This window comes from Ursus arctos, unplaced genomic scaffold (assembly GCF_023065955.2).
Source record: "Ursus arctos isolate Adak ecotype North America unplaced genomic scaffold, UrsArc2.0 scaffold_29, whole genome shotgun sequence".
Lineage (NCBI taxonomy): Eukaryota > Metazoa > Chordata > Mammalia > Carnivora > Ursidae > Ursus > Ursus arctos.
The window spans coordinates 7,971,810-7,994,513 of record NW_026622974.1 but is presented as its reverse complement, the minus strand read 5'-3'; the positions used below and the strand labels follow the sequence as shown (position 1 = coordinate 7,994,513).

General features: G+C 42.5%; 1 protein-coding gene across 2 annotated transcripts in view; it reads left to right on the top strand.

Annotated features, from left to right (window-relative positions):
- Positions 1-1,314: 1,314 nt before the first annotated feature.
- ADGRF1 (adhesion G protein-coupled receptor F1) overlaps positions 1,315-22,704 on the top strand; it is a 45,560-nt gene continuing 24,170 nt past the window's right edge. The window contains exons 1-8 of one of the 2 annotated variants that reach the window (XM_057303930.1): positions 1,315-1,605; positions 7,565-7,625; positions 14,491-14,621; positions 15,947-16,004; positions 18,013-18,162; positions 19,406-19,579; positions 21,256-21,356; positions 22,209-22,267. In XM_057303930.1, coding sequence (XP_057159913.1) covers positions 14,553-14,621; positions 15,947-16,004; positions 18,013-18,162; positions 19,406-19,579; positions 21,256-21,356; positions 22,209-22,267 — 611 coding nt within the window. In that variant the 5' untranslated portion in view covers positions 1,315-1,605; positions 7,565-7,625; positions 14,491-14,552. The remainder of the gene's footprint in view (positions 1,606-7,564; positions 7,626-14,490; positions 14,622-15,946; positions 16,005-18,012; positions 18,163-19,405; positions 19,580-21,255; positions 21,357-22,208; positions 22,268-22,704) is intronic. The other variant, XM_057303929.1, reaches the window with a different exon arrangement.

The following is a 22,704-nucleotide window of genomic DNA, read 5'->3' as shown; positions in this document are numbered from 1 at the left end:
CTCTATTTTTAACTTTTTGAAGGACCTCCACACTGTTTTCCAAAGTGGCTGTACCAACTTGCATTCCCACTAACAGTGTAAGAGGGATCCCCTTTCTCCACATCCTCTCAAACATTTGTTGTTTCCTGCCTTGTCAATTTTGCCATTCTAACTGGTATAAGGTGGTATCTCAATGTGGTTTTGATTTGAATTTCCCTGATGGCTAATGATGTTGAACATTTATTTATGTGCCTATTAGCCATTCGTACGTCGTCTTTGGAGAAGTGTCTGTTCATGTCTTCTGCCCATTTTTTGACTTATTTGTTTTTTGGATGTTGAGTTTGTGAAGTTCTTTATAGATCTTGGATACCCGCCCTTTATCTGTAGTGTCATTTGGAAATATCTTCTCCCATTCCATGGATTGCCTCTTTGTTTTGTTGACTGTTTCCTTTGCTGTGCAGAAGCTTTTTATCTCTATAATTTTTTTTAAAGGATTTTATGTATTTATTTGACAGAGAGAATGAGAGAAGGAGCACAAGCGGGGGGAGGGGCTGAGGCAGAGGGAGAAGCAGGCTCCCAGCTGAGCAGGGCCTGGAGGCGAGGAAGGGCTCGATTCCAGGACTCTGGGATCATGACCTGAGCCGAAGGCAGACAGGCAGACGCTTAACAGTCTGAGCCACCTAGGCACCCTCCCTATTTCTATTCTAATATAGTTTTTTTAGTGCACTGGTATTGTGAGCCACCCCAAGTCATTTGCAAAACAGGGAGTGGCTTAAGGCCACTTCAAGTCATTTGTAATACAGACAGTGTTAGTTTTCTAACCAGGTGGGTCCTTAGGAAGGAAAGAAACATGTATGAAAAAGTTAAGAAGTTTAGTTCTAGGTTTTCTAAGGACAAAGAATCTACAGAAGTCATTCACCGACGGCATGTACACTGTTGTTCTGTTTGGCCAGCCCCCGTTCCGTATTATGCCCCCATTCCGTAACACGCCACCGCTAGGGCTGAGCTTCCTTTGGGAAAGAACCGAGTTGGTTCTTCAGCTTTGAGTGAGAATGTCAGCAAAGGAAAAATAATACGGATCCCTCCCTTTACTCCCCTGGAATTGCCCACCTCCCCCAAGTGGAATGATACGTGAAGGTCGCATTCCTTCTGCTTTGTGGGATATGACCCGGGGCGTCCTGAGGCTGGACCCGAAAGCTCGACAGAGGGGCATTTTGTAGCAGACAGATCTAGGACAGAAGTGGTCCGCATTCCCCGGAGCATTTTTCTCCCATTTTCCTTTTGTGGTTTCAGAAATCTGTCTGTTGTCGGTGGCAAGAATCATTAGGTCTTGGACTCAGAGCTCCTTCCTCTTACCCGCCTGGTATTGACTCCAAGTGGGAGGGAGAGTCAGCCGAAAAGTATTTCACTTTTCTTTCTTGAAGGGGGTGTGTCCTGGGCTTGCCTGCCTACAAGGACAGCCGCGTGCACCAGGAGTTGATTAGGTATCAGTGGACCTGCCTGAACGTCCGTGAGCTGCTGTTCAGATATTAATCAGCGATGTATTTCCAAACAGCATTAAGAAGTGATTGAATCACAAGTACAGGAGGAAGGGCTCCCAGAGGCTGTGGAGAGAGGAATCACCAGGTAAGCCCGAGAGCTGTGATTTGATTCCTTAGAATGTGTATTACTCTCACCAGTACTATCTGCTAATTTGAGACCGTTTCCCCTCCCCCTGGGGAAAGACTCTGATTTCAAGCACCCATTTCCTGATGAAGGTTAAATAAAGGAACAGAGAATGGAAAAAGCAATGTGTTGGTGACTGTATTAATTAAGGTGATTTGCTAATTTGCAGATTTCAGGTTTTCCCACTCAAAGCACACACTTCTTTTTGTGGATTAGAACCCAGGACCCCCTATTCTCCAGGTGCGCCTGAGAGGTAGATTGACTGGACTAAAGAAGATGCCACCAAGAATCCTCATTAGACATAACAATTTCAGGATTCCACTGGTCACTAACATACCCGCTTTAGCAATCTCTTTAAAAAATATGCTTGAGCGGATTAAGTTTATTTTCACTTTAAGACGAATTTATAATGAGCTTTGCCCGAACCAGTGTAACTCTGGGAAGTATTTCCCAACTTAGCTCCCTCCCTGGACTCAGAAAAATCCCAAAATTGACCCTTATAATCATTTCTCCTCTCCTTCCCCCTAATAAATACAAAAGGATACACTGTATTTTCTGACTGACAGGCGTTGAAAATTGGCAATTTTTCTTTTCCTTTTCTTTTTTTTTTTTTTAAAGAAAAATCCATTTATGTAAACCCGATATCCTAGATGATGGGAAGTTACTGAAGAAAGTACAGAAAGAAGGTCAAAGGGGAAGCGATGTGGAGAAATGATGTCTGTGGCTTTTGCATGGTGATATTCATTAATCGAATCCTGATAACAACACACACAGGTGGAAAATTACAGATAGAAAAGAAATAATAAAGACAGATAAACATTTATTCTATAATTTATTCAAATATTAGCAGAGCCTTTTATGGGTATTTCCCTGTAATAGAGCCACCGCTAATTATCCAACCATAACCAAAATCAAAAACAATCTAACAAAAATGGCTGCAAAAATAATACTTTACTCAACTATTAGCCAGTATTGTAACTTTGAGCACATTATTTAGCTTTTCATGCTCTGGTTACTTGATTTGCAAAATGATGGCAATAAGCATTAAGATTTAAAATAAGGGGGGCTCCTGGGTGGCTCAGTTGGTTAAGCGTCTGCCTTCAGCTCAGGGCATGATCCCAGGGTCCTGGGATCGAGCCCCATGTCGGGCTCCCTGCTCAGTGGGGAGTCTGCTTCTCCGTCTCCCTCAGCCTGTCGCTGCCCCTGCTTGTGAGTGTACGTGCGCTCTCTCTCTCTGTCAAGTAAATAAATAAAATCTTCCAAACAAACAAACAAAAGATTTAAAATACGATTTAAATTAGGATTTAAAATACGTATATGCATGTTGAGGCTTCTCAGGTTGACTTGCAAACCCTTCTCTTCTGTGCAGAGCCACAAATTGATGGGAATTGTTGCTGACGTGCCTTGTAGGTATGCATGTCCTACTTCTCTAGAAAGAGAGTACATTTCTTTAATTTTTTTTCCAAGTAGAGATACAGTTCCCATTAGAGGATTTATGTCTTGTTGTGCTGAAGGTAAGGGGAACACCAGATTTTTGCATCCATACGCCCTCTGCTGTCATTCATTGCACAATTAAAGGAATGCGACTATTCTGGGAAAAAAAATAAATGAGCACATTCACTTAAACTAGGGTATAAGTGACTAATTTAAGCCCTTTGGTTGGGAGCGAGGGCAAACTGAAAGCAGTAAGAGGGTCCTGGGTATTGAAGGGCGTCACCAGTGGTAGGGGTGTGTCACAAGGGGGAAGAGCTCAGAAGGTAGACAAGCGGCGTCCTTGGGACAATGGCACTGAATTCGGTTTTGCTGAACGCCACTCCTTATGAAACCGCGTTCCACCCAATCTAAACATGTATTTGCAACTTTAACAATATTCTACCTTGTTCTCTCTCTAAAGTTCTTTGGCAGGAAATACCCATAGCTACAGAAAAGGGGAAACCCTGTTCCCAAACACATCACGGAGTTTGAGTTGTGTGTGAGCAGGGAAGTGCTGTCGGGATGTCAGGGTCTGTCTCCACAGTTCCAGAGGGGCTAGATACCTGGTCTTAGTAGCTGTGAAAATAATCTAGAAACTTGGAGAGACAGTGCGAAAGGTCTACAGCATCATGGCCTGACACATCCTCTCTCACACGCCCCGCTGGTTCCAGACTTGCTGAGAGCCACAACCCTAGTACCCAAACCGGTGGGGAAGGGAAGCTCTCTTACCACACCCCTCCCCTGCAAGCCACAGAGAGTCTCAGAGGCTCCTGTCCCATGGCAGGTGGAAACCCGGAACTCTGAGATGTTGCGAATGAAAATCCATGAGAATGAACAAGTGTGAAAGTGCCCAGGCATTTCATGGAGTTGTAGTAAATTCCCCGTGCGCAGTCGGTTGAATAAATGAGATGTAAAGGAAACAGCGGTAAGCTATGTAGCTCTCACACTGGGCAAACTGGAGTTAAATCTTGTTGATGGGGGTTCTCATGGACGCCGTGGGGTCTCCGGGTCCTCGGTGCAAATGTCCGTTCTTGATCTCTGAGACCCACAAAACTTGGAAGCCTAGTTTTTCATTTTGTTTTAAATAAAGTCTTTTAGAATAAAGACTTTAAATGAAGTCTTGGATAATTTCCTTGTTTGCTTTTTTATCATAAGATGAAATTTAAAAAACCGATTGTATGAGTTTCTTTATTGTGAGGGATAAGCAGGCGTTTACTATAAATTCGCACTATTGGGTAGCTTGTCATAATGGGATAGATCCACACCTGTGAAGTTTTGGGTAAAGAGACTTGGTATTAAGCAGATTATATTTTCCATGAAAACCCTGCATACTTGTGTTTGTAGTTTAGCCCAATTTTGCTTGAAGACTTCCCTGTGCTTAATCTCTTAGAGACCCAGGCTAATTGTTTCTCATAAGAAACTTAATGATTTATTTCTGAGGCATGTAACACTCTACTAGGTTGTTGACCAAAATACCGATTAAACAAGTAAGTAGAAGAAAAGACACAGCGGTAGAATTTACAGATATTTAAGTCAGGATTTTATTATACGACGAAGGTGGCCTTTAAAGCTGATAAAGAATTATCAAGGTGTCTTGCTAAAGAATGTTTTAGTCAAGAAACATAGTTGGGATAACTGGTTGTTCATTTGGAGGAAAATGAAAATAAACACTTATTTCATACCAAAACCTAAAGTAACTCCAGAAGGATTAAAAGTTTAAACGTATTTTAAGATTAAAGAAGGTTTAGAAAAAAAAAAAAAAAAGAATATTTTTACAGTCATTTCATAAAAAAGATTTTTGAGCAGAACCCCTAGTTTAAAATGTATCTTGGGAAAGAGTGACAGATGTGATTTCATGAGCTCTTGTGCAGAACACAGAAAGTTAAAAAAATTTTAACAGAATTTATACCAGAAGTAACAAAGAGCTAATATCCATGTTATATAAAAATTCCAAAGAAGCAGTTCTTAAGAAAAAGTAAACATTCCAATAGAAAAACTTAGAACAATGACTTAAAAAGTCAAGCCAGGAAAAAAAAAAAGTACAAATGGCTAATAAACATCTGAAAAAAAAGAAGGCATAATCTTAGCGAAAATCAAAGACATGAAAATTAAATCAATTAGACAGAAATTTTGCCTATCGTTTTGGCAAACTTTAAAAAAGGTGCTGGGGACGGTGTGATGAAACTGGCATTTCTACGCCTCGCTGGGGTGTGTACAAATGGGGAGGGCATTTTGGCCACGCTGATCAAAATTCAAAATGCATAGACCTTTTGAAGTAGCTGGAAAAATCCCAGTTTGCCCAGAATTAAGGATGCACAGGAAGAAGCTTAACAGAAAGGAATGTTTGAAGGCAGATTGTAGGAATCTAAAGAACTAATTTGCCACCGTCATGCGTGTGCTCTTTATCTGAACATAGCGTGGGGCCTGGGAGGTTTTGGAGTATGGACTGCGGTAATATTTGCAGGATAGGGGGAATGCCAGGAAACTGGTTGTTTGTCTAGAAGAAGCATTTGGGGAATATGATTGGGAAACCTGCTTTTACTCATTAGGAACTTATGATGAAAATACTGTTAATAGGCATAGGGGAAACAAAGAATGAATGTTCTTAAGTATATTTGAAATAATTAAGATTTATCAGTCTAAGCATTGAATGAAAGTTGGGTATCCGTTTTTCTCTTATCTAAAAAGGTACCCAAGAAAAGCTTGTAGCATCTTTAATCTGACCATTCGCATAGGAAGATGCCACAAACTTGTTCTCTGGTTCTTTCCAATAGGCCTGATAAAGTGTGTTTTCATCCTTAGACACTGACAACACTCACATTTGCTAGGAGGATAGCTTTGAAATGGATATTCTTCTTTTTCTTGAACAAAGAAAGCTTATTTGTAAGGAACTCAGATGGACATCAAATTAACAATCAAGACCTTATTAAAATCATATCCCAAGCAACAAAATGCACTGGCTCAGAGTCCAAGAAAAATACTAGATTCTTTGGGGAGAGAAATAGTTGATAAACTCTTTTTATTTAGAATTTAGGTTTACCCTTCTCTTTTTCCGCAAGTGTGAAATAGAAATGATCCCCACTTTATTTATAAGATTGTCAAAAGAAGCAAATCGATACATATGAGAGCATTTAGCAAATTACAAAGAATTTCTCTTATTTCTTATCATGTAACCATCACCTCCCTCAAGTGCTATTCAAGTACTTTTTCAAGGGAACAATGTAAGAGGAAGTTCAAATTCCTTGGGTTTTTACCCGCTCTAAGTAAGCAGAATCATGCGGGGAAGATGGGAAATAAACCCGACCTGGGGATTCCGGGAAGGCTGGGTCCCCACTGCTGAGCCAAAGGCTTGGCTGGAAGAAGCGTCTTGGCACCTTCCCTGGAATGCCACTAATCGTCCTTTAAGGGCTTGGTGCTAATGTTGGCTCTACCGAACCATGAATGAGAGGAGAAAATCTTCAGTTATAAGGGGTTGGAAGAGAGCCAACCCCTGAGTGTGGCAGTCAGGCTCTTACAACGGAGTTGAGCTGGACTTGTCTGTAGGAAATGAACTCTACCAGGACATCGGAAGAAGTATTGGGTGATGAACTAAGAACAACAGATCATCCTGTATCTTCGCTGAGATACAAAGTACAGATGAAAAAGCTTTAAAAAGCCCAGAATCTTTGTTACTGGGGAGCACACAGCCGTGCTGGGCCGACAGCACCAGCAATATGAGAAATGCTCTGTAGCCAAAGGTCCCAAGAGTGGGAAAGGACACACAGACTTGTAAAAAGTGTTTCTCAATTTTTGGATCGAAGAGGACCCGACGAGGAGGTAGGGTCACATACTGGACTCTAAAGGGAGATCCATTCAAGGAAACGTTGCAGAGTTTAAAATAGGGAACAAAGAGACCCTAGCCACCCAGCAGTTGTTTTCAAAAGTGGGTCTGGATCACTGCTTTTGGAGTTTCCCTTAATGGGAGGAGCTAGCGTGTATGAACGCCCTGCCTGACTGTATTGTGAACCGCCAGTGCCTGGCACCGTGCCTGGGAAATTAGAGGCTCTCAATATCCAGTGGTTGAACAAATTAGAGTTTAGCAGATTGGTAAAGCGTCCTGGGGAAGGAATGACCGAGCTAAATCATTCCTTTTGTCTCTTCCAGCCTTATGATCCTAGGATTCTTAAAAATCACACCTCTCTTCTCAACCCAAGGACTTCATTCTTAATAGGTGCTCAGCCCATCTCAACAGATAACCCAGAATTATAATAACAAGTTTAAGGAGGAAACAGGTATAAAGCCCAAGAAAATTTTAAAATCTTTCCTAGCTTAGATTTGATGACCAACAGACACTAAAGAAAAGAATAAATAAATAATAACCAAAGAGAAACTGGGCAATGGGTGTATGACAGTAGAATCCAAATGTGGGTGGATCTGAGCTCACCTTATCCTATTGCTTATTTTACAGAAGAGGAAACTGAGTTCCAGCATTGTTCGCTTTTCTCTTTAACTGTCACAAGTTCTGACAGGTAAGAGACAAACCTGTGGTTAGAGTCTAAGTCATCCAGCTCTTTGCCATTATGGTACACAAGAGAAACACACTAAAAACATGCGAAAATGTAAAATACACCCTTAAAATTGTACCGTGCACACGTTTCTGCAGACAGTCACTGAGATCTTAAATAACTTTAAATCGTAGTTCTTTCAGAAATGCGTCTAGCTCGAGTCACCAAACCTCTCCGTAGTTTTCCAGATGTGGAGTGGTGGTTTTCTCTATCCCCACCTACCTTTTCATCTGACGGCTACTCGATCTGCCTACTTAAAGCAGCACAAAGAAACTTGTCTCAAAGGCAAAAGACCCAAGGATTCCTCCACAAAGGCAGATCCCAATGAAAATGTTACCAAAAAGTTATAAAACACAGGGTGAAATAAAACCAAGGTTTTACAGGTCCTCCGCCTGTAAAACAGTCACTTGTATTTGAGTCATGGTGTCCTTCAGATCCTAACTGGAGATCTGCTGTTTCCAATAGTGTGTGAATGCACGTGTGTGTGTGTGGTATGCACGTGTGCTCCTGTGAGCTCAGGACAGAGAGGAGGGAGACAACTCTACTGGGAATTCTTCTATTTATAGAGGAAGAAACAATCCCATAAATATTGGTGCCAGGAAAGCAAGCCACGTGTGCAACAGAGCCTAAGTTTGGACTGTTGCTAAAAATGTTGGGAAGTGTAGGTGCGGGCAGTTCCAACTCAGCACTACTGTTGATAAGGTGACAGCTGTTGACATAAATAACTAATATTTGGAGCCCGTAAATACGTAACTGGAAGAATGGAGAGACAATGGACGGCCTTCTCCAGAGGCACAGTAGCAAATCCTAATGATTGTTCTCTGGAAACTGAAGGACAGGGATTATCAGGAATGAATTCACTTGAATGAATTCGAGGAAGTGAGGGGGGTTCTACCATGACCACGCCTTCCCACCGCAGCTGGTGCCAACACAGCTGTGGGTCGGGCATCATCGGCCCCCAGCTGCCACAGAGCACGGGATGTAAACACACATACTGTGATATCAACAAGAGCTCCTTGTCTGTGGCAGGGGCACACAGATTCCGAGAAGTTTTTCATAACCAGGACCCTTTCAGCTTGGAAAGGAAGTGCTGAAAATGCCATGAGGGTTGCCTCTAGGAAAGTCGGAGTTAAGTGGGGTTTAAGATTGCCCTGGACGCACAGACACACAGACACACACACAGACACACAGACACACAGACACAGACACACACACAGACACACACAGACACACAGACACACACACAGACACACAGACACACACACAGACACACACACAGACACACACACACACACACACACACACACACAGAGTATTTGTTGACATCCACACTGTCGAGGACTCTCTTTTGAGTCAGATAATTCAGTTACTCTAACAATGTATTTTTATTACCTTGAGGCTGGGTCCCATCCTTCCATTTACATCGTGGTGGTCATTGACCCGGGAGCACTTTTTATTTGGTAAGTTAATCTGACTCACAATTGAAGTCAAATTCTGACACAATTCAACAAGTAACTATAAAGAGTGGTGATGAAATTTAAATTTCAGTAATGTAGTATTAATTGCTAACCATAATTGAGGCTTACTACCCGCGAGGCATTGTTCTGGGTACTTTACATGCAATAATGCATTCAGATCTCCTAAGAACCTCTGAATTAATACTGTTTTCTCCATGTGATAGATTAGTAAACTGAGGTATGGAAACCCTGTCAAATGTCAGAGCTGGCCCCTGAACCCTGGGCAATCCAGCCACAGTGCTTGGGTCCCGTGTGCCTTGAGATACCATTTTCCCAAATTGACTAATTGTTAAATAGAGGATGCCCAGTTAAATTTGAATTTCAGAAAACCAACAAATAATTCTGGACAATGAACAGTGTCTCAAATATTGTGTGGCACATACTGAACACTAAAAAATTAGTCATTATTTATCTGAAATTGAGTCTTCCAATTACCCCAGAAGGAGGTGTATGCACCAAAGAAGCAAAGAAAACATTTTGACTAGTTTGAGCTTTGGTCCCATACCCCAGAGTAGAATTCAAATCACAGGCTTGGCCTCAGTGCTGAACTCCTGTTTCCCATTCCAGAACCAGTCTAGAATAACAACTCTGACATCCCTTGGTTGCTTTAATTATGCACATGGCTGGGCCTGGCCTGTCTAAGGTTTAGTAGGGTTTAGGGTGGGATGGGGGCACCTGTATTTTCTAATGAGTCTCCAAATATTTTCCTTTCTCTCCCTCCTCTTCCTTCCCCCTCTCGCCCCCTTCTCCTCCTCCTTTTTTAGAGTCTAGCTATTCATGATTGGCCTACAGAACAGTGACCAGGAATCACTGGTCTTGAAACCCTGACTGTAAGTAACAATTTACCATTTCTAGCAAGTCCAAGAGACAGCCTGGAATACACCCTCCACATGGGAGGAAGAAGGGATAAAGAGGCCAAGAGTATGGGAGAGAGTTTCCTCATAATGTCCAGGCTGTCATCCAGGCTTTCTAGACTTGGGTTTGCAGGCTCAAGCCTGGACAACATGAGGGAGAAAGAAGATTTTTCAGAGAGAGAGATATTGAGAGAAATGATTGAGAGAAAGAGCCATAAAAGGACCAGGCCTCCCATCTGGAAGCAGGCCCTGGCATGAGGAGAGGATAGGTCACACCCACATGCATGGTGACTGTTTCCCTCTTTGAAAGCTCTAGCACTACAGACCTGGTCCCAATAGTGCTCAGCGTCAGGAAGTGACATTAAAAAGTTTTCTCTGGAAGTAGAGAAAAAGTGACAATGAGGTTGGAAAGAGCACAAGCTTCCTCTGTAATGTGGCTGCACTCGAAGCAGGTATTGGTAAATCAATTTAGTAGGATGTGATGATTTACCAAAGCAGAAACAAAAACAAAAACAAAAAACAAATGAAATAAAGACAAGTAGTTATATTACAAAACTATAGTGATAAAAACAGTATGGTACTGGCACCAAAAAAAAGACACATAGATCAATGGAACAGATTAGAAAACTCAGAAATGAACCCACAACCATATGGTCAATTAATCTTTGACAAAACAGGAAAGAATATCCAATGGGAAAAAGACAGTCTTTTCAACAAATGGTGCTGGGAAAACTGGACAGCCACATGAAGAATGAAACTGGACCGCTTTCTTCTACCATACATGAAAATAAATTCAAAATGGATTAAAGACCTCAATGTGAGTTAGGAAACTGCAAAACTCCTTGAGGAGAACACAGGAAGTAACCTCTTTGACATCAGGCATAGCAACTTCTTTCTAGATATGTCTCTTCAGGCAAGGGAAACAAAAGCAAAAATTAACTCTTGGGACTTCATCAAAATAAAAAGCTTCTGCACAGTGAGGGAAACAATCAACAAAACTAAAAGATAACCAACGGAATGGGAGAAGATATTTGCAAAGGACATATCTGATACAGGGTTAGTATGCAAAAAATATAAAGAACTTGTAAAACTCAACACCCCAAAAATGAATAATCCAATTAAACGATGGGCAGAAGGCATGAATAGACATTTTTCCAAATAAGACATGCAGATGGTCAACAGACACATGAAAAGATGCCAGCATCACTCACCATCAAGGACATGCAAAGCAAAACTATAATGAGATATCGCCTCACACCTGTCAGAATGGCTAAAATCAACGACACAGGAAACAACAGATGTTGGCGAGGATGTGGAGAAAGGGGAACCCTCTTACACTGTCGGAGGAAATGCAAACTGGTGCAGCCACTCTGGAAAACAGTATGGAGGTTCCTCAAAAAGTTAAAAAGAGAACTACCCTGGGGCACCTGGGTGCCTCTGTCAGTTAAGCACCCGACTCTTGGTTTCAGCTCAGGTCGTGACCTCAGGGTCATGAGATCAAGCCCTGCATCAGGTTCTGTGCTCAGCCCAGAGTCTACTTGAGATTCTCTCCCTCTCTCTCTCTTTCCCTCTGCCTGCTCGCTCTCTCTCTGTCATAAAATAAATAAATAAAATCTTAAAAAAATAGAACTACCCTACAATCCAGAAATTACACTACTAGGTATTTACCCAAGAATACAAAAATACTAATTCAAAGGGATACATGCACCCCAATATTTATAACAACATTGTCTACAATAGCCACATTATGGAAACAGACCAAGTGTCCATTGGCGGATGAGTGGGTAAGGAAGATGTGGGGTATATATACAATGGAATATTACTCAGTCATATAAAAGAATGAAATCTTGCCGTTTGCAATGACATGGCTGGAGATGGAGAATATTATGCTAAACTGAAATAAGTCAGTCAGAGAAAGACAAATACCATATGACTCGTGTGGAATTTAAAGAATAAAACAAATGAGCAAAGGGTAAACAAAGAGAGAGAGGCAAACCAAGAAATAGACTTTTAACTAGAGAGAACAAACTGAGGGTTAGCAGAGGGCACAGTGGATGGGGGATGAGTGAAACAGGTGATGGCGATGAAGGAGAGCACGTGTTGTGATGAGCACTGGGTGTTGTATGGAAGTGTTGCATCACTATATTGTACACCTGAAACTAATCTTGCACTGACATTAACTAACTGGAATTAAAGTAAAAACGTGGAAAAAAAGAGTAGGAATAATCAAGGGCACACCTCAGAAATATTAAGTTCTGTTTCACAGAGCTGTTTTCTTATTTAACTATTCTGTTTTGGTTTTTATACATACAAACTCATACATTTTATTATATATGTGTATATATACACGTTATAAAATATATTTCTTTTTATGGGTCCTGATCAAAATGTTTGGAAACCCCTGCTCTATGGATAAATGCCTATCACTTTTGGAAAGCACAGAGCCGGCCAGAGCGAATAAGACCCAGAGCAGATAAGTTTAGAGAAGCATGATCTAGAAGAATAATCTGGAGCACAGGGTGTTGCTCAGAGTCAGATCTTAGGTAGATTTTTGGAGGAGCTTTGGCAAGCGAGAATGTAGGGACGGGAGAGGACCATTCAGCTTAGGGGAGAAGGGAAACATGAAAGTTGTGTGTTTCATTCCTTTTCATGCTTCTCTAGAAAGCTCTGGAAAGGGTCTCTGCTAACATGTAGGCCACATCTATGGTAGTCTTTATCCTGTCTCTAACATCTTTTTTCTTTTTGTGTAGATCAGAGAGCGAAGTGTGGGGTAGCGCTGTCAGGCATGGCCGGGTTTCTAGGAGGGTTAAGTACACCCGGGGAAACTAGGGAAGGGCTGGAAGGGAGGGTCCAGCTCTGCATTTTCTGTGCTGCTAATTGAGGACACTTATTCTCATGGTGAGGTAGTGAGTTTGGGAATTAGAGTTTTTCATTTTTTCCCATGGAGATATGAAAGAACGCGGAGAGGACCTAAGGATGTATTCCTTCATTTCCTTCCATGCTGGCCGGTACAACTTTTCAAAAAATGGTGTTTAAAACCCCACATAACGCAGAATGTACCATCTTAACCATTTGTAACTGTGCAGTTTCAGTGGTTTTAAGTACATTCGCATTGTTGGGCATCAGAGCTCTGGAACTTTCTTGTCCGGCAACCCTGAAACTTACACCCATTAAATAATAAGTCCCTGTTTTCCCCTCCACCAAGCCCTTGGCAGCCACCATTCTACTTTCTGTTTCTATGAACTTGACTTCTTTAGATACTTCATAGAAGTGGAAGCATACAGGATTTGTCTTTTTCCGATTGGCTTCTATTTTTAAATCTAAGGTCCTTGAGGTTTATCCACGTTGTATCATGTGACAGCATTTCCTTCTGTTTTAAGGCTGAATATTATTCCATGCCTGAGAAAACTTTTGGCAATAATGGAAGTGTTCTGGGGCGCCTGGGTGGCTGGGTCAGATGAGCGTCTGGCTCTTGATTTCGACTCAGGTCATGATCTCAGGGTTGTGGGATCAAGCCCCATATCCGGGTCCCCGCTCAGCATTGAGACTGCTTGAGATTCTCTCTCTCCTCTCCCTCTGCCTCTCCCCGTGTGCACTCTCTTTCTCTCTCTCGAAATAATAAATAAATAAAGAAATGAATCTTTCAAAAAAATAGTGGAAGTGTTCTGTGTCTGCACTGCCTGACATTGGTAGCTCCTAGTTACATGTGGGTATTGAGCACTTGAAATGTGGCTAGTGTGACGGAGAAATTTCATTTCATTTCATTTTGTTGTAATTAAAATTAAAATTTAGGTCGCCATATGTATCCATTGGCTACCATATTGGACAGAACCGTTCTAACTTACGGTGATTTTGTTGTTGTTGTTGTTGACACCAAATAACTTGGGTATACATAGTTAATTTTGTGACCATGACTATGTGCTGAATTTTGTCCAAATTATTCTGACATAAGCATAAACTTGAGGATAATTTGTTGATAATTACATCAACTATGAAGAAAGAAATTTGCTGGATTGATTCATTATTATTTTTATGCTTAAACCCTCTGATTCTACCTTTGTATTCATGGTTCGAAGGATCTTTGGTTATTTTAATGCTTGTTTTTACTGAGATGAAAAGGCAACCGTGAAATATAAAAAGGCTGGATGTTAAATGCATTTGGTGGCAAAGTTAAGCAAGTCATGATTTTAAAATAGCCTGTGTTTTGTCAAAGGTGATCATCAAGAAGAGAGCTCTTGAGCAATTTTCTAGGCAGTTTGTAAAGATGGAAACTTCCTACTTCTGCAACTGGAGTGGAAGTAATGGTATCTCAGGCTACATATTCGAAGTTGAAAAACCATCAACCACTTGGGGCTTCTGATTCGCTCAGTTAGGCCCTACCATTGTGTACATTTTTACATTTTGTCTCGAAGGACTTGTTTTCGTGCCTCAGCCTTGCATGGTTCATCTGTTGTCTAGCCACAGACTGCGGCCCAGGTTGTTTACGTTGAGTCCAGGAGGAGGAGGGAGGCCTGCTGAAGATGCAAGTCTGCACGGTCTGGCTCCTCTCTTTCTTCACCCTCATTGAAGGCCGGGAAGGCTTCCTGGGGGTGAGTTGGCCTATGCCCCGTTTTCCCTCTCTACCACCTCCCCTCTCCCTCTGCACTTTGAAAACCCGTCTCCACCACTGGAACTACATAATTTAATAGACTTGAAATCAGGAGTCTTGGGTCCTTGTCTCAATAGGATCCACGTTAGCTGTGTGTAGCCTTGGACAAACAGTTTCATCTCTTGGAATTTAAAGGACCTAACTACAAAATAAGGAACCCAGACCGAGCCATCTTGGAGATCTCCTGTAGCTCAGCACATTTCTTTCTATGGCTTCTTTGACCGAGGAAAGCCATAAAGAATGGCATGGTCAATCCTGGGACTCTCTTCCTTCACTACACTCACTTTCTTGACCCTTTCATCTAGGATGATGGTTTTAAGGTTTTCTATACCCTGATGGCTCCCAAATTTACATCTGCATCTCAGCCTTCTGCTCTGAACTCTATACCCACGTATCTAATACCTCCATGGTATCTCCAGTTGGGTGTCCGATAGGCCCCTTAACTTAATACGTCCAAAATTAAATTCTTGATTTTTTTTTTCTCACCAAACCTGCTTCTCCTTTCTCATCTCAGCAAGTGGTATCAATGTCCTTCCATTGTCCTTGGGCAAAAAACTGATTTTCATATTTGACTCTTTCCATAATCCCTATCTAAATCGTTGGCTCTTGTTTTGTTTTGCTTTATCTTTAAAGTACACCCAGAATTCAAACATTTCTCACTACCTCTATGGCTACCACCTTAATCCACACCTTCAGTATCTCTCACAGTATCTCTCACCTGTGTTATTTCAGTAACTCCTAGGATGCTGTCATTGCTTCTGTGCTTGTCTATTCCTAACATGGCTACAGGATTGAGCCATCCAAAAAGTAGAGTAGAGCACTCTCACCTCTGTTCAGAGCTCTCTGGTGGGTTCCCATCTCACTCGAGTAAAAACCAAGCCATTGCCTTATAAAGATCTACACAGCCTACCTCCTTGGAGATAATCTCTGATCTCACTTCCTCCCCCTCTCCCCTTACCCACTCCACTGGGCAACTCTGGCCTCCTCGCTCTGTTCTCACATGCTAGGCATACGCTTACCCCAGGGCCATTGCATGTGCTATTCCCTCTGCTAGGAAAGTTCTTTCTCCAGGGATCCTTACTTCCTCACCTCCTTCAGCATTGTGCCCAAAAGTTGCCTCAGGGAGGCCTTCCCTAGCTGCCTCTCCACCATCCCTGATTTGGATTTTAGATCCATAATTTCAGTTCATCCGGAGATCCAACAAGGCCTTAGGAAGTACATCTTTACCAAACCCTTCCATAATTATTCTTGTTTTCTTTTAAACAGAGAAATGAAGGCATCAAAACAAAAAGAGGACTCAGTGTGAATAAGAAAAAGCATCCAGGTGAGTCTCCCTTAGGGAGTGTGGTGCAGTAGACCTGGTGCTAAGGGACCAGGGTGCCAACCTCAGTGCTGCTTCTGGCCATAGGACCTTTAAAACACTATTAAACACCTCAAATCTGGGAAATGAGCATAATGGCAATCTGTACTAGCAAAACATTTGTGAAGATTAAATAATACATAAAGGCATAGTATCCTGCACCATACCTGGCAAGTAGCTATTCCATACTCTTCCTTTCCTTCCTTATCTCAATCCCAACAGTGTAATTAGTGGGCGCAACCCTCAGTCTAGGAATAGGTTGTGTTCTGGAATTTAATTTGTTGTTCTGATGTTTCAAGCACTGCATATATTTCCTCATGGAAACAATGATGCACGCAGATGGTTGTTAGGTCCCCGGGTCAGTCTGCAAAAGCCTTTCTGCAGGGCAGTGATCTCTCATACAACAGTGTGCTAATGGTGTCATTGAACTTCCACCACACAAGGCTGCAATTCTCCAGTAAATGAAATAAAAATTCAACTTGGAATGTCATGAAAACATTTTCTCTGACAGTAAAACTACAGTTAGTATTTAGTGAGCTGTTCCTAGGTGCCAGGCACTATTTTAAGTGCCTTAGATGAATTAAATCCTCACAATGACCCTCTGATTTAGGCACAACGGTCATCTTTATTTTACAGATGCTGAAATTAAGACACAGAGCCAGGGAGCAGGAGGGATGATGCAAACCTAGTCAGTCTGGCTCTAGAACCAGTGCCAGGAGCCTCTGACACTGACTGTTCCCCCACTTCTTACCTGCTTGGGCAGTGGGAGAAGGAGTCCCCTTAGCTTTCCCTCCTTGGTGTGGCTCCCAAGACCTGGGACAGAGGCTCCAATCTGCAAAGAGAGGCGGCGCTGAAGCTCTATGCAGTGAGGTGGTGGAAGTTATGACAGCGGGAAGCTCTTGTCCATGTTTGGGACATGTCAGACTCAGCCAGCTTCCTGCTACCTTCTTGACTGCCACCTCCGAAGTCTAGGGATTGATCTGCTCATTTCCTTCTCTATAAATTTCCCTTCTGCCTGGTTCCCTGGGCCCCTAGGAAATGGGACAGTCTCAGAGAAGCTCCCCATCTCATCTGTCCCGGCAGAAAGCATGGATGTCTTGAGAAATCTGAGACTTCTAAGAGATTTCACTGCCAGTGGCAATCAGAGGAGACCCAGGATAAAAGGATGTTCACTTTTCCCCTCTTTTCTCTAAGGTCCTTACATTCCTAATCTGGGGTGCTTAGATGAGCTTGGGATGATCTGGAAATGCCATGAAATCTCACACTACGTTTCATGTGAATGTGCCTAAGTGAGTTGTGGGTGGGAGACTACTCCTAGGATTCATATTCTCCTGAGCCCAGAACACGTAACGGCCTCTCCTTAGGGAAACAAAAGGTGCTGCTGAAGAGTGGTAAGGCGGAGCTGAGGGCGCATAAAGGCTCAAGTAAGGTTTGGTTTGGTTTGGTTTTGCTTTTGCATTTCATAAAAGGTACTCAAAGTTGACTAATTACTGAAAACTCTTCACGGGAGAAAAAAGGGCTCTTTGGAGAGGAAAGTGTGAGACCAGGGGTTTTATACTGAATATCCTTCAAGGAGACTGGAGCTGGGAGAGCAAGAGGGAAGAGTGACTAGGATTTTCTCACCTCTTCTCTCTTGGGTCTTGATGCCTGAAACTTGACCTTGGATGCATCCTGAGGAGCTGTGTGAAGTCAGGAGGGTGACTGATGCCGGGATGGGTCAGGGAGAGTGGGAGCACCTGGCCTGGCAGAAGTGGGAGAGTAGACATAGATTAGACCACGTGGGGCTGTCTGCCAGTGTTCCTCTGGATGCTAATTTTTACTTAACGTCTGGATGAACAGAAGTCGGTAACTAGCAGCGTGGCATAACCCGTGACCCCCAGAATGCATGTGATGATTCTTCCTGGTGGCTTCCTTGGCAATACTTCTCTCCCATACTGAAAAAGAAGGCTCCTGACTATCTTCCTCTCTCTAGGCCCAGTCCAGGAGTATGAGCTGCTGCTTCAGGTGGCCTATCGAGATTCTAAGGAGAAGAGAGACTTGAAGAATTTTCTGAAGCTTCTGAAGCCTCCATCGTTATGGTTACAGGAACCAGTGAAGATTATTAGAGCAAAGGCCACTACATGTAAATCTGCCCTCTGGGGGCTGGGAGTGGAAGGGGGATGTCGGTAACAGTCGGTATAGGTTAGGTTATGCTGTGGAGACAATCATCCCCGCAATATCTGTGGCTTGAAAGAACACATGTTTTACTTCTTCTTCATGCTACATCTCTATTGCAGGTTGCCAGCGGGGTTGTGTTCATGTGGTCACTTGGGATTCCAGGCTAATGAATCACACACTATCTCAAATGTACCCAGTTGGAGCCAAAAAGAAATAAAACACTCAAGGGTTTCACATTGGCAGTTGAATTCTCTAACTTGAAAGTGACACACATTAATTCTGCTCCCAACTTATTGGCCCAAACTGATTTCATGGCCCCATTCAACCTCAGGGGCCAGGATATGTAATCCTACTATGTGCCCAGAAAAGAGCAAGAAGTAATTGACAAACAGCACTAATGATCGCAATCTGGGTTTCAGAGACATTAAATCATTTGTCTAAAGCAGGAGTTCTCGAAGTGTGGTGCCCAGATTTGAAGCAACAGCAGTATCAGGGATCTTAATGGAAATGCAAATCCTTGGCCCCACCCCAGATTTACTGAATCCGAAACTTTGGGATGAGACTCTCGAGGTGATACTGACACCTGACAAAGTTTGAGAATCATTCACTGTATAATGCATATTTTCACAAAGAAGCCTGGTGACTTAGTCCCAATTTTTTGTGTATTATAGAGGAATGCCTTTTGATGGGTGTTTTAGGTCAGTCAGTAGGGAATAAGCATACAGAATTGGCTGACGGAATTTTTCTTCATGACTCTCAAGAAAAAAAAAAAAGTCGGTCGGTGTTTGCCATCTTGCTTATGGGACCTACCCGAGAATGGTAATAGATGGATGGGAGGAGTCTCCAATAAAATAGAGGAAAAATAGCTTCTAGAGCTCTCTTAGATAACTGTCAGGTTAGCACACATTCTTTGCTTCTCTTTCCCATTCCGAGGGCTATCTACTTGGCATCCATCCTTCTTTTGGCTTCTAAGCTCAGCCACCTGATTTTATGTTTGCTAGGTGTCTGATGTCAGACTCACAATCTATTGAGTTGACGTATCCTTACCTTAAACATACTGCCATCCTAGTTTTATCCTTCTAGCTCTTGGTGAGACACACTTGGTTCAGATTCTAAGGCAGAGCCAAGGATGAGAGCTTAGCACTGGTCGGTTTATTAACCAGATCCCGTGAGACCAAGCTCTGTTTATTTTTACTTTTTTTGTGCAGACTGTGGCAACCAGAATGGGGTTTTGCAGTGTGCCTGTGAGGACGGCTACACCTGGTTTCCTCCCTCATGCCTTGATCCCCACAAATGCTACCTCCACACGGCTGGAGCACTCCAGAGCTGTCACTGTCACCTCAACAACCTCACCCAGAGCATCAATTTCTGTGAAAGAACAAGTAAGCCCTGAAGGGTGCCAGGAGGAGAGCTCTGGCCCCGGGCAGGGGACAGGAGGTGGGGAGAGGTGGGGGGAGGAGGGGGAACTCTAGCTCCTCACCCACATGTTAACACTTTGTGTCCCTGGGCAGAGCTAGTGTTTGCAGGGTCATCAAAGGGCAATAACCATATACCCCACTAGGCTTAGCTGGACACAGCAAGAGCCTCCAAGTGCAGAAAATTCAGAAGTGTGAGTTGATGTTTGGACATCACTTCAACCTTCATCCAGCTCAGCTCCGCAAGTCTATGATTTTATTGAGATTGAGGCGGATTCACAGAAATCTCAAGTAGGGGAGCTACTTGAGTAAATACAATTTTTTTTCCTCCCTTCTCTTCATTGCTTTTGCCAACATCAATTTCCAGACAAGGGAAGTCGAGAGGTGTGAGAGCAGGGAGGAACACATAGTGTTTATACTGAAATATATTTTCTAGATGGCCAACAAGTATGTTGCATCACCAAAACAAAACAGAGTGAAAAGTCTAGCTTCGGAAACCAGTGGAAGCTGAGGAAGCTAAGGCACCTTAGGTTTGTGTTCAGTGGATGAAGAAGGGAGCCAAATGACATGGGCTCCAGCGCTGGAAGGACCTTGGGAAGTGTCCTCAGAGACTACTCCGGTTCTCTTAAAGCTCTGGTTTTTGGTAGAGCCACGCAAAGAGAGGGAGAACCTGAAATAACCCAGCTTCCCTGGGCATTCCTGGCTCCCCTTCCCAGGACCATGCCAATTCGTGATGGCCACACATATTTATTAAACACCATCTTTAGACCCAGATCTGAGGCAGATTTAGGGAGGACACAATGAAGCATTTCTCTCTCTCTGAATTAGCAGCCCAGCTGGGGAGGCTAGGCTGTAATACAAGAAAGAGGACAGTGTAATTTCTTCAGCAAATTTGAGTGAAAGCCTACCTTGTGAAAGGTGGTCTGTGTCTGATGCACCTTGAAGAGACACAAAGATGGATCAGGTAGGAATTACACTCACAAGGGTCTCCCCAAAGTGGAGTGGGTTCGTAGAAACACAAGAAATGCTCACGAACAAGTATGTTGGTACAAGAGGTTGTAAAGGGGGGATGAGAAGAGTACTGTAGGAATTTAGAGGAGGGAAAGAATCTTTGCGTTGGGGGATCAGGAGAGGCCTTGCAGTGGGGGTACATTTGTGTAGGTCCTGAATGAAGGATAAACAGGGTTTGTCCATATGAAAATGGGCAACAACTTATCCCAGCCCAGAAAAGCACCAGTGATGGGCAAGCAAGGGGTATATTGGAGTTAGCAAGTAGTGTTTTATTGTTTTTTTCTTTTTAAAAATTTTTTCCTAAGGACAGTGTTTGAGCTCAAAGCCTAGATGGGCACACATTTCAGTGTTAAGTGATTGCCTTTCTTAACCACATGTGGGTGGCCACACATCTACTTACTTACAAGGTTTTCCTGATCACCAGCACCTTCTCGTTATATTCCAAATCCACAGCTGAGAAGTCTAGTTTTGCGTATGCTTCCTCTATTATTTTAGGTGAACGTTCATTACAAGAAGAAATTGAAATATTGCTGTTAGATAGATGGGCTTCAAATGTACTTCTCTAATTCTATGCTGTAATAAATTCAAGTGAGTAATTTTTGTATCTATAAACCTCTTTTTATTTCCCATAGAGGTTTGGGGCACTTTCAAAATTAATGAAAGATTTGCCAAAGACCTTTTGAATTCATCTTCTCCTTCATTCTCCAAATACGCCACTGGAATTGAAATTCAAGTAAGCACTTTCTACTTACTACATAAGACATTGTTGGCTAAACTTAAGTTCAGATGTTTTCAATTCAGCATGTTTGTTTAATACCTATTCTTAATTATTCACGTTCAATGAGTTATTACAGAGCAGTTAATCACATTGCCCACAACTGACGGATGTTGAACATTTTCTTTCTGGGAGAGTTTTAGCAGTTGACTTCTTTCCATTTCTCTTGTGTTCCCTTTTGTTCATTTACGTGAGTCATATTCTAGCAAGGCTTCTTGGTTATGTTCTGTTTTTTATTTGTCCAAAGAAAATTTTTCATGCTCTAGGCTCCATTGTTAGCATTGGGGATTCGTTCCATAGAGAAGCCTCGCTTGTTAGGGGCTAAACAGAAGTACTGAGCAAAATTCTGGACTGTGTAATGAAGTCACAGAAAAACTAAATCAGTGTCCGTCTGCCGAGGTTGCTCGTTCAGGTGCCATTTTCACGGAAGACCTACACAAATGCTTTCCAGATAGATTCAGTTTAAATGCATATGGAAGTGTATGGCTTATTTTTGTGAAGGAGAAAACAGATTTTGGGTAAATTTATATTATCTGGCACCCAATTCCCTCTTCTAAACAATTGGTTCTTCCATCTTTATTAGCAAACTCAAAAATAAATGACGTGTGTGTGTGTGTGTGTGTGTGTGTGTGTACAATTCTCAGCTGTCATTTGAACTGCATTTGTGTAATATGCAAGCACCCCCTGTGGGATCTCTTTCTTTCTTCAGTGGTTCTGTGGGTTTATTTATTGTCTGCATCACTTTTTTCTGAAATATCTTTCTTGTATGGGGACAAAGATGAACATATTGCCCCTTTCTCTCTTTGTAAGCTTAAAGAAGCATTCAAAAGAATTCAAGATTTTGAGTCAGTTCGTGTCACCCAATTTCGGTAAGTAACACAATTGCCTTGGAAGGGCATGCCCAGAGGGGCACCTGGGTGGCTCAGTCGGTTGAACACCCGCCTCTTGATTCCGGCTCAGATCATGATCTCAGGGTCCTGAGATGGAGCCCTGTGTTGGGCTCTGAGCTCAGCAGGGAGTTTGTTTGAGATTCTCTCTCTCCTTCTCCCTCTTCCCCTCTCATTGTGCTCTCTCTGTCTCTCTCTTCCTTTCTAAAATAAACAAATAAATCTTAAAAAAAAAAAAAGAAGGGCATCCCCAGAATTGTGCAGCCATCCTGCAGAATGCCTAGTGCCATTCCCAAATGACCCTGACAAAAAATAGGGAAGAACTGGTCTTTCTAATAGGATTCTTACTAATACTGGACAAAAGTCTGTGATGTTTCTTAAAGTCAGAAGAGGAAACTTAAATGTTGAATGGCATTTTC